Genomic DNA, 12,500 nt, shown 5'->3' with positions numbered 1-12,500 from the left:
CAAATGGCACCCGGAAATTTCATTTTTGAACGAAGTGTCTTATGTATGAAATAGAGTGTAGTATGCAGGACCATGTGTGTTGCATAAAGGAGTAAGTGTGTTGCATAATTGCAACCAGAGTGCAAAGCAGCACTTTTGTTTAAGGTATGGGTACATGTGTTTGAGGTATGGTAACAAAAGCTTCAAGTTGTGTTACTTTAGTCTAAGCATGGGTTTATAGTGTTCAAGCAACGAGCAGAAACTGTAAAAGGCCTAAATGAAATTTAGGTAACATTTTTTATTTATTGTGTTTACAGGTCTTTGCTTTTCAAAACAAGCTAGTCAGTGGCAGAGAATTTACTGCCAAAGCAAAATTATAAGAACAAACTAAATCCAATAACTTGATTTCCCATCCTGCTTCTTTGAACCTCACATCCACAGACTGAAACCTGCAGGTGCAGGAGTCACTGTTCAGGGATTTAAGTTAAAAAAAAATCTTTTTAATAATGCCAATGAAAACTTCTAAGAACTATTTTATCACCATATTATTACAGTTTTTTACAGCCGCTAGGACACATGTCTCAATACTTAGGTCACTTTTGCAAAACTCTTCACACAATCCTCCTAACTGACCGTCAGCTTGGCAAAGCAGTTCATTTCACATTCAAAATGCACTACAACTACCAAAACACTTCATTCAGGTCTCAAATAAACTCATTCTTCCAGAACACTAGCAAAGGTTGACAGCCGACAAACACACTTTGTCACCCACAAAACAATGACCTAAAAAACACTAACAACATGTTACACAGTGTTTCCTTGTGTAAAACAAGGACACATCTCTGTTTATAATTTCAATATATGTTACTGGAATGAATCAGACATCATGCAGAATTCGTTAATATTTGTTTATGTATTTTTATGTTTTTGCACTAAGTAATCCCAAAATACAAGAATTTGTATACACACCATCCACTGATACACATACAATAGTAATGCTAATCTACTCGGTCTCCTCCATTTGGCCACAGGTTCTCATCCACATCACATCTTATGTCATCCAGGGCAACACACCTAGGAAAGAATCTTCTGGCTGCCAGAATTGAAGGAGTTGAAAAATTGAAGGAGTAACACCTGTGTAGATGTTCATCTACAATGAGAATCAGCTGTGGCTGGTTAAACTGCATTTTTAGATTTAAAATATGTTTCAATAAAATATTGCTGTTGAATTTTGCTGTCTTTTTAAGTTTTGCATTGTGTTATTGTTTTGGCCATAAGTTTAACAGTTTTGAAAACAGTATGTAAGCACATGCAAAGTGTCCTGTACGTACAAAGATTTTTGGCAGTTGTTGTGTCTGAGTGAGAAGATAATTCATGAAATTTGAGAGATGTAGTCATTGAATGCATTTTGTGCCAAAACAATGATAACTGGTCCTCAGTTTAGCCCACATAGACTTCTGTTGTGCTCACTGTGTGAGGAGTTTTGCAAAAGTGACCTAAGTATTGAGAAATGTGTCCTAGCATCTGTAAAAAACTGTAAATCCACCATAACCCATACCATTAAACCATAAGCAGCTACTGTAATGAGTGTCACATTTACTACTACTACTACCCAACAATCCACCATACTGTAGATGCACAGAATCACCAAGATGTCTGAGAAAACAAAAAGTGACAGATGCACAAAAAGGGGTGAGGGGAGGAGAGTAGGAAGATAAACCTATAAGAAACAATGAGCTCATAAAGAACTGCATGGGGGGAGGAGCGTGGAGGAGATTACTTACTATATTAAATGAGAAAATCTGTATTGGATGAATCTGGTGCAGAGAGGGAGGGACGCATGAGAGCGAGTAAGAGGGGCTTAAAGCAGCAGCATACCACTAAAGATAACCAAGAAAGACAAAAAGGAGAGTATTATTTTTCATATTAATGATTTTTCTTGCTTTAAATCATTTTTGTTCTTTTACTGGAATCAGTGACGTCAACAAGTTTTAAAATGCCTCAAAAAACAGTTGGAATCTGGAGCTGAAATGGACAAATGCAGGTGAGTGTTTTATATCTGTGTGTGTGTGTGTGTGTGTGTGTGTGTGTGTGTGTGTGTGTGTGTGTGTGTGTGTGTGTGTGTGTGTGTGTGAATCATCAAATTTCTGCTTGTAGAGTAGGTTCAGTTCAGGTTTGTCTCACAGAGTAACCAGTTGTGTGTTTGCTCTGGATGACTTTAGCGTGTTTCATCTGTGTGAGCCATGTCCAGACATTGATCCTGACACTGACCAATGAGAACATTTCCTAACACACACAGATATATTTAGCTGTACCTTCTGTTGTTTGGGCTGTGATCCTGTGCTGGCACATGCCAGCTGAGCTATGACGGCGCGTAGGCTTTTCTCTTTTCTCTGTTTTGGCCATTTTGTAGCTCGTTAAAAATAAGTTCGAGTTGCCTGAAGTGCAAATCCGATTGTGGCTCAAGAGTTGGGAGTTCGCCTTGTAATCGGAAGGTTGCCGGTTCGAGCCCCGGCTTGGACAGTCTCGGTCGTTGTGTCCTTGGGCAAGACACTTCACCCGTTGCCTACTGGTGGTGGTCAGAGGGCCCGGTGGCGCCAGTGTCCGGCAGCCTCGCCTCTGTCAGTGCGCCCCAGGGTGGCTGTGACTAAAATGTAGCTGCCATCACCAGTGTGTGAATGTGTGTGTGAATGGGTGGATGACTGGATATGTAAAGCGCTTTGGGGTCCTTAGGGACTAGTAAAGCGCTATATAAATACAGGCCATTTACCATTTACCATCCTGTCGCCATGAAACATAAGGTTTGTTGTTTACAGCTGTTTGTGTGATCTTAAAAAATACCTGTAGCCTTACAGGTCACTCACAGGATTCAAATGCTCTTCAGGGTGCAGTTCCCCCCTCCAGGGGCAAGGGTACCTAGACCCGGTTTGTAGAGTACGCTTGGGGAGTGTGATCGTGTGTACAGCGTCTCTTCATGTCTGTCTCCACGTTGGTTGAGTATGGAGTAAGTGCATATGAGAGCATGAGGGTGGGAATGGATGTTTGTGTCTGTGTGTGCCTGTATTTCTGTGTCTATATGTCAGGTTGGGTGTCAGGCGCCACCTCTCTGGGGACATCTCAGGCCCTCCAAGGTTTGGAGGTCTATCTCCCCCCACCACCACTTCCCCTGCCGGTGGCGGACTCCCTCAGGTGTCGGTGCGTTGGTGGTTCTTTGTGTCCGGGGATGGGCGTCCAGGTACACACCGGCTCACTCCTTGGCGGCCGCTTATCGGGGCCTGGAGCCTGGGGCTCGCTCGGGCCCCTTCGGAGGTGGGGTGCCCCCGGCCTCTCGGCCTGGGGCTCGGTCACTCAGGCACAGCTGGCTGCCGGCGGAGCTCACGGGCGCGTCACTGCAACCCCCCCTGGCTTCTGCTCCGCGGCTGCTGAGTGAGCTCTCACCTGGGACTCTCCTCAGCTCTTTCTGGGACAGTGGCGCGGCTGCCCCTCTGTTGGTCTTCCTTGGTCTCTTGTGTTCTGGGGGCCTCTGGATGTCTGGAGTTTTGATCTCCTCCATACCTGCTTCATGCCCTGGAGGACGGGGCTGTGGCCCCCCCACACCCTCTAGCAGATCATTACATGAACCTTTTAAAAACAAGCGTGTCCATGCTCACAGGTGTACACACGGGTGATCACACCCACAAACTACACCCTTTTTGGCTCCTACCTCAAAGCACACTGTGTTCTGTTGATCTTATGTGCTGCACAATAATGTTTAACATTTAGTATTTACTGTCATATTCCCATATATCATTGTGATGTTGTTTATTCTATTACTCTTCTCTTCTGCTTGTTTTCTTTTTTCTTTCTCAGCAGGTGATCCAGGTGATTGATATATGCATTTTTTTTTCTTTTCTGCTCATTCTGTTGGTTTTTGTCTTTTGCCCTTCTCCCCCGTCCCTCTTCTCAGCCGTTTCTCTTTCCCTCTTTCTTTCTCCCCTTCTTTCCCCCAGTCAAGTCTGTCCCGTATTCAGTAAGTGAAAATAAAATGAACAATAAAAGGTGAATCAAATGGACCATTACGGCAAGGCTGGGATGGTCAATTTGGTAAAGTAAATCCGTTGGGCATCTTTCTTTGCCTTTAGACAACAATTCTGATGCAAAAGAGCCAAACGGGACAGGCAAAAAGGAAAAAAAAAAATGCTCTTCAGACTAAGAGGACGGATGATGTCTATCATATCCATCACAGCGGTCATTACATTAAATATTCATAATTGTAGATAATGTATATAAAGCTTATGCATAAAAAGGAAGATCTGTGATCACTCCTTGGCCTTTACATTATGAAGCAACTGTGTTCGTGATCTGGTGCTTCTAAATCAAATATAACTGAACTGTCTGCTTTCCTGAGTGTTTAGTTGCTAGTCTATTCTCACCCCAACTGGTCGCAGCAGATCGCCCCGTCCCTCACTGAGCCTGGTTCTGCCGGAGGTTTCTTCCTGTCTTTGCTCACAGGGACTCATATGATTGTTTGGTTTTCTCCAGATGTATTATTGTAGGGTCTACCTTACAATATAAAGCGCTTTGAGGTGACTGTTGTTGTGATTTGAAGCTGTGAAAATAAAATTTAATTGAATTTAAAGTTTATATTACTTCCACTTTCCCACACTGTCAAACTCAATGCTGACGTTCTTTCTCTAGCGCTGTCATTTTCTTTTACACCTTCATTGAGCCAATCAGCATGCAGCCTTCCTCCTCCCCATCTCCCCTTAACCTGTTCACCCAGAGCACCATCCAACCACCATCATCATCTAGACTCCAGAGGGGTCCTGTCCTAATTTCTGTTAATGCTGCAATTCTGTTCGGCTATTATGGATCAGCACATCAAATCTTTCATTCAGCGTGTATTAAGGTTTATTCTTTAAGGGTAAGGATGTCACATGTGAAACGGTATTCACGAACACAATCACCATACATATGCAGGACCAGAGGGGTCATGTGCATCAAAATAAAGAATTTTGTGCTTCATTAATGAGTTGTGCAGTCAAATATGCAATAATTTAACTAATTTACAAATTCATTTTAAAATTATTTTATTTAGAAATTACTAAAGATACTTATTATTTTATCATTTAATGTAAAATATAAACATTTATTATAGATCAGAATTTCAAAATGAATTGTTAGTCTGTTAATAAATGAATAATACAAAAGGATTTTACCATTTGCCATATGCAGCAGCAAACTTCCTGATATCAGGATGTCAGGTTCTCATTTGCAAAATGGAGAAGCAGGTTTTCTACCACTGGGATGCCAGCTTCTCCGCAGAAGACATTCCTTTCAGCACTAAAGTGCCAGGTGCTCTGTGTCTATGTGTCTATCCCTCATTTGCAAATCCAGAAATGAACTTTTATAGCACTGGATTGGCAGCTTCTGCCATCAATCATTTGCACCCTATTGATCAGTTAACATGAACCCTGTAGCAGCCTCGCAGGCAGCTACAGGGTTAGATGCGCAAAACTGACTTCACTGTAAAAACAATAGAAAAGGATTGTTTTGTTTCATTTCAGACATACAAGTACAGTTTTTGTCAAAACTAAATATTTTTTATCCCAAAGCAGGAGGATATCCACCTTCACCTTCCTAACATGGGTGTACTGTAGTACTGTTACTATGACAGTTCATTAAGGCTTAATTATGCCTGCCTAATCAAGCAGGTAGGTTGAAGCCAAGTGTAAACACGGAGACAGAATACGTAGACCGAGCTGAGGAAATACACCTGAAGACAATTCGTCCTACAGTGTGAGCAGATAGATAAATCCTAGGATGAGTTTTGGGCTAGAAGGCTGTAACTGTAGCAGAGGTCAAACCTGAGTAGGATCCTGTCCAGTTTTTTCTCTCTCAGTGAGAGACGCAAAGGAAACAAGAGGCCTGGGAACTGTGGATGAGCCTCACCTGAAACAAAAGAACAGGGCCTACAGGCGTGGTTTATATTAATGGTCACCAAGAAGAAGTTAACCGGCCTTTGCCTTGAAGTTCCACGACAGTGAAAAACTTTACTTTCAGCACGAGATAGTAAAAGACTGAATAATTGTATGTACATATTTGATATGACATATGATATTTGCATAACTAATTTATCACAGTTATGCAGACAGAAAAAAAACTGTATAATCGTTCCACCCTGGAAAACGAACAGCTTGAGAAATCATTAAAAGGCCTATCAAAGCCATTATATTCATACCTGTGTGTATGCAATCCTGTGACTGTCAGTTGAGACAACATGGTGATAACATAACCTTCTTCATAAGGTTATGAAGTGGGCTTGATTGTACGAGTGGTTGAAGCCCGTCCACTCACCCTGTGGGGGAGGACGAGCCGATTATCTGCCAGCTGAGTATGGATGAGGTTTGAAAGTTTCGTATTGGCTTCACTGTGCTGCAGGAGACCTGCAGTGATGGAAGGTGTCAGCTGTGTCACTGTGTGGTGGGGACGAACAGGAGAGCTGCTGCTGCTTTGGATTTCCATCACAGGTGAGTCATTATTGTGTATTACTGTGTATCACAGCTGCTCACCTGTTGTTATTGTTGTCATACTTTCATTCTCTCAGATCATTATCTATGTTCACCTTATACCAAAGATGTCACCTGTGAGTGTTTAAGACGCCTAAATTACTGTGAAACTATTTAATAGCTGCTATTATAGAAATAAACAGAAATCTTTGCACTTGTATGATTGTAGCTACATTTGTCAAGCAAAAGTCAACAAACTTCGGTCCTTGAATGAGGGGGGAGAGAATCACAACAGTCTTATTATCTAAGGGATTCAATTCAATTCAATTCAATTCAATTTTATTTATATAGCGCCAAATCACAACAAAAGTCGCCTCAAGGCGCTTCATAGATACAGAGAAAAAAACCCAACAATCATATGACCCCCTATGAGCAGCACTTTGGTGACTGTGGGAAGGAAAAACTCCCTTTTAACAGGAAGAAACCTCCGGCAGAACCAGGCTCAGGGAGGGGCGGGGCCATCTGCTGTGATTGGTTGGGGTGAGAGAAGGAAGACAGGATAAAGACATGCTGTGGAAGAGACACAGAGATTAATAACAGATATGATTCAATGCAGAGAGGTCTGTTAACACATAGTGAGTGAGAAAGGTGACTGGAAAGGAAAAACTCAATGCATCATGGGAATCCCCCGGCAGCCTACGTCTATTGCAGCATAACTAAGGGAGGATTCAGGGTCACCTGGTCCAGCCCTAACTATATGCTTTAGCAAAAAGGAAAGTTTGAAGCCTAATCTTAAAAGTAGAGATAGTGTCTGTCTCCTGAATCCAAACTGGAAGCTGGTTCCACAGAAGAGGGGCCTGAAAACTGAAGGCTCTGCCTCCCATTCTACTTTTAAATACTCTAGGAACAACAAGTAGGCCTGCAGAGCGAGAGCGAAGTGCTCTAATAGGGTGATATGGTACTACAAGGTCATTAAGATAAGATGGGGCCTGATTATTTAAGACCTTGTATGTGAGGAGCAGGATTTTGAATTCTGGATTTAACAGGAAGCCAAAACAGGAGAAATCTGCTCTCTCTTTCTAGTCCCTGTCAGGACTCTTGCTGCAGCATTGTGGATTAGCTGAAGGCTTTTCAGGGAGTTTTTAGGACTTCCTGATAATAATGAATTACAGTCGTCCAGCCTGGAAGTAATAAATGCATGAACTAGTTTTTCAGCGTCACTCTGAGACAGGATATTTCTAATTTTAGAGATGTTGCGGGAGAGTTTTGTTATTCCCGTCAGCTTTTGCCTTGAGCATCCACCTGGCGCCAGGGGGCCTGCATGAGATGAAGATGGTAGTTGTTTTGTTGAGTGCGAACAAACTGCTTCCAATTTTACAGTTGGTCTAATGTCCATCACTGGTCACCAGGTCTCTCAATTCCTGTTCTTCTTCTTCAAGATGTTATCCATATAACAGAGCCCTGAGCTTCTCCAAGATCTTCTCCATATTGCATTCAAAAACAGTCTGAGTACTCACATCCCTGCCCATCGTCTATCATGTCGGCCAGCCTTGTGGGATTTTGAACAGCTGTAGCCGTTTCTTGTTCTTCGATAAGCCAGGTCCGAGCCGGCTCCAATCAGCCAGAACTCTGTTATCGTGATTCTGAATTGGTAGATGTCGTTCAATGTCCTCCATCGAGAGTGTCGCCAGACACACAATGCAACCGACCATCGAGTATCCGGCAGCAAACGTCTCCGCAGGACAATCGGGCTCTCCCAAGCCCAGGAGTTGTCAGTTTCATTAAGGGACCAGTTGATCAAATCCACAATTCTTCTTTACATTTTTAGAGAACACGTTTGGGAGACTGTCTTAGGGTTAGTGAGTAAGCAAGATTATACAAAGACATGAGAAGCCAAGCAGGAAAGATAAGGGAGAGGGAGAAAGTGCTTCCTCAAATGCTGTAAGACTGCTTCTTCCTTTTCTCACCCCAACCAGTTACAGCAGATGGCCCCGCCCCTCCCTGAGCCTGGTTCTGCTGGAGGTTTCTTCCTGTTAAAAGGGAGTTTTTCCTTCCCACTGTCACCAAAGTGCTTGCTCATAGGGGGTCATATGATTGTTGGGTTTTTCTCTGTATGTATTATTGTAGGGACTACCTTACTGTCACGAGCTGGCATGGACTCAAGCGCAGATAAGGAAGCTAAAAAAAAGGGGGCTCTTCACACACAAGGGAATCTTCACACAGTTCCAGAAACACAGCACACCAGCAACTTAGCACATCCAGGGCTCCAAGGGAAAGAGATTCCCATTCACAGGAAACAAGCGGTTAATCTAACGAAACAACAACGCGAAAAGACAACTAGAAACTAGCCCTCTGGAGCTTACTACCAAGGTTACTCAATAGTCCAGCGATGAGATGTTTCCAGCCACTGCCTTAAGTAGTGGACGCTGGTGAAGCGATGAGCCACAGGTGTGTGATTATTAGAGAGAGGGAAAGGAAAACAAGAAACATATGTAGCCAACCTGGGTCAGCCGGGCAGACACGGCGACCATGACACTTACAATATAAAGCACCTTGAGGTGACTGTTGTTGTGATTATGCACTATACAAATAAAAAGGAATTGAATTAAAAATGTGGATTCCATGGATGGTCTGTGAATGGCGTCAATATGGCAGCAATGTAATGGATGACGTTGGAGATAAAAGGAGAGAGACTGCTTTACTTTGATACATTTGAATTTATGTTCATTTTAGATTTGACAAGGCATGCGCTGACATTACCACACATGGACTGGCCATCATAGAGTCCAGAATTTAACCCCACTAAGAATCTGTGAGATGTAGACGACTTTACGCTCTGGACAGAGGCAAATGTAAAACAGCATAAGCTTCCTGAAACAATGTCACAGCGAATGCCTGCCATCAACAAAGGCCGTCCAACTAATCAAGCACTCTGATACCACAGTGCTGTTGGTGTGTTAGGGTTCTTTGGACAAAGTATGGGTTGATGCCTTGCCCAAATATAACAGAAACGAAGGCAGTTAATGCGAATCTCAGCAAGTCTGACATTTATGACCTTGTGATAGTAACATGTCCTTTACACCTGCCTCTTCTCTTTTTTTACTGACTCAGTCCCTCCATCCCTCCTGCAGCCTCCTTTTCCTTTCTCCCTGCCAGTCCAGATGTCAGTCACCCCCCCTTCTTGGCAGTTTCTCCCTCTGTCCCAAGCAGAGCTGGGCCCTCTTTTCTCCAACTTTAGCCCTTTTGCCTTTTCTCAGAGTATGTTCATGCTGCCTCCGACAGGGTGGGCTACCAAGCCCGGCCTCAGGGCTTCATTTGGCCCTCACTCTGTGACACAGGTAAGCAGAGGAGAAAAGATGATAAGAGATGGAGATGTAACTGAAAACCCCCACAGATTCATTTGTATTTTTTTTCATCCACAGCTTTTATCAGAGTCCGTCCTCCCTGCCTCTCCCCCTCTATCTGCCTCCCTTCTCTCAGAGAGCGTGGAAATAGAGCGGGATAAGAGAGGTCAGGAGAGGTTCAGGGTGAGGGTACTGTTTCACAAGCGAGGCAACATCAGTTCTGATCTTCGGACCTGCATCACTCTACTGGCTTTCAAGGAGACAGAGGAGCACAAGGCCTCCTGTATCACACAGGTGAAGAACAGATTTTGTAATGTTTTCTTTGTCTAATGTCTGTCTTTCTTGGTCAGTCGTTTCACTCCGTTTTCTTTTTACGACTACACGACTGTCTTGTTTCCCAGCCGCCTCTAGGTTTGTGTGTGGTAACTCTGACACTGCCCAGTTCCTGGTACAGCAATCCACTTGTCAACCAGTCACATCCATGGTACAGTAATACCCGCCATACACATCAATGGATGCAGAAGCGAAAATGGCAACGGAGCATACGCCGTCACGGCAACCACCAGCAAGCAACTGCGCAGTTTCTGAGGTGACGTGATTGCAGGACTAAAAAAGCACCAGCTGGAAATGAATTCATAGACTTACATTATTATTTATATGGTTTATAAAATCATAGCTGTACTGGTGACTTAAAGCACTTTAGACTGTAAACTACATGAAGTTAAACTTTAATTGGTGATAATGAAGGCAGACATGGCACTGAGATGGATATGTTCATGTGAACAAGGTTGCAGTTTCTGTATCACAGATCTGATCGAGTACTTTGTCAGTGCATTTTTTATACTATGGTGTACTGCTACATTTAGCTTTTTTTTTATCATTGCCAACTTTTTCACCTCAGCTTAAAAACATTGTAATGTTTACATTTTTGTTTCGGTATTTTTATGAGCAATTTGAATATCAGTTAAAAAACCAAACCGACCGGAAGAGACATGCACCTACTGTTATACCGCACTGGTTACATTAGTCTGATGTAGTCTAACGGCCATTAAACTAAACCATGACACATTTAATTGCAAAAAGTATTTTCTCCATATTTTTAATAATTTGTTATAATTGGAGGAGGAAGTGATGATTTTGGCTGCCTGTCTAAGGACCTGTTGGCTGAAAACCTGTCAGAGTTCTGACAGGCAGGCCGATGATTTTAGAGCACACTGATGCAGTGTGCTGCAGTCTGTTCCTGTATGAAGGCTGAGGGAGTGGAACCAGCAGGTGATCGAGAAGGTCATGATGGTTTCCAGGAAGGCATAGTAGAAAGTCATCATGATGGGTGTGCTGACTCCAAAGCAGTTGAGTTATAAGGAGGTATAGCCGTTGGTGGCACCTCCTGAGAATCTCCTCGGTGTTGGCAGAGAATTTCAGGAGGTTGTCAAAGATGGTTCCTAGGTATTTGCACTCCTCAACTACCTCCACTGGCTTCCCGTGGATGGTGGTGGTGACCGAAGCAGCCAGATCCCTCTGCTAGTCCACATGCTCCAGGTGTTCTTGGACAGCACAGTGTGATATTTAGACAGCACATAGAATAAGACTGCAGAAGGTCACCACCATGTCTTTGGTTTTGCTCACGTTCAGTTCAGTTATGCTAATGATTAAATCCCTCTAGTAAAGAGTAAACCTCACAGAGAGACGTTTGGCGTAAGAACATGAACATTTTGTGGAATAAGTGCATTCCACAAAATGTGAGCTCTTGCTTGAAGTAGTTTTCTATAAATGCCCAGTCCCAAAGTGTACTCGTGTCTCTTTCAGATACCATCCAAATATAGATGGGGACATGGATGGTCCACGGGCCCGCAGAAACCAACGGGGTCCCATGAAAAACCAAATACAGCTGTACTACTCAGTGGCGGACCTACAGATGACATCAGCAGGGTATGTTATAGTAGAATACTATGTTATTTCTTATGTGCTTTTTACTACAAACTCAAATATGTATGCAGTCTTATTCTATGTGCTGTCTAAATATCACACTGTGCTGTCCAAGAACACCTGGAGCATGTGGAATGGAGGAGTCGGGGATCTAAACGCACGGCTTCTGATTGGTAGATGACCTTCGACTCAGTCTGCGTCACAGCAACTTGGACACATGATGAACTCATGATGAAGATTTTTAAAAAAGATTTTAATAAATAATAAAGAGACTCCATTTATATAGTCTTATCACTTTTTCAGCCACTGATAAACACATTGATGGTTTGCTTCAGTGGATGCGTTGACTGTTACAGAGATGAAGTTACGTGGGGGTGGCTGTAGCTCAGGACCTAGAGCAGATGTTGATGTTTTGATCCCATCTCTGCTCTACATGCCAAAGAGTCCACAGGCAGATAGTGAACCCCAAGCTACTATCCAATGCATTCACCTGCATTTCAGTGTTAGAAGCACTTTGGTGAAGAAAAAACTGCAACAAGTGAATGAGGCATATTTAGAAAGTGTTCAATTAGAGCTGAAAAATTGCTATATAAGAAAATAGCCCTGCAGTAAAAAAGATATGTTTAAACATGATACATTTTATAAACCAAATAATTTCTGAGTGGTGCTAATCTGAAGTGTTGGTGGAGTCAGCGTTTATATAAAGAGGAATATGGCAGGAGAAAACTCATCTGTTACAATGATGAATGAGAAATCCTGTTTA

At 42.9% G+C, this 12,500-nt stretch overlaps 1 protein-coding gene across 6 annotated transcripts in view; it reads left to right on the top strand.

Annotated features, from left to right (window-relative positions):
- Window positions 1–1,793: 1,793 nt before the first annotated feature.
- Window positions 1,794–12,500, top strand: part of tmem132a (transmembrane protein 132A) — a 24,756-nt gene continuing 14,049 nt past the window's right edge. Inside the window, exons 1-7 of one of the 6 annotated variants that reach the window (XM_080302551.1) lie at window positions 1,794–2,023; window positions 3,926–4,882; window positions 6,400–6,488; window positions 9,579–9,805; window positions 9,890–10,105; window positions 10,213–10,400; window positions 11,618–11,740. In XM_080302551.1, coding sequence (XP_080158677.1) covers window positions 6,413–6,488; window positions 9,579–9,805; window positions 9,890–10,105; window positions 10,213–10,400; window positions 11,618–11,740 — 830 coding nt within the window. In that variant the 5' untranslated portion in view covers window positions 1,794–2,023; window positions 3,926–4,882; window positions 6,400–6,412. Of the gene's footprint in view, window positions 2,024–3,497; window positions 4,883–4,937; window positions 6,489–9,578; window positions 9,806–9,889; window positions 10,106–10,212; window positions 10,401–11,617; window positions 11,741–12,500 lie in introns of those variants that run through there. The other 5 variants (XM_026172170.2, XM_080302550.1, XM_080302552.1 and 2 more) reach the window with 5 other exon arrangements.

Source organism: Astatotilapia calliptera, chromosome 6 (assembly GCF_964374335.1).
Source record: "Astatotilapia calliptera chromosome 6, fAstCal68.1, whole genome shotgun sequence".
Taxonomy (NCBI): Eukaryota; Metazoa; Chordata; class Actinopteri; order Cichliformes; family Cichlidae; genus Astatotilapia; species Astatotilapia calliptera.
This window is presented reverse-complemented; position numbering and strand designations above follow the sequence as displayed.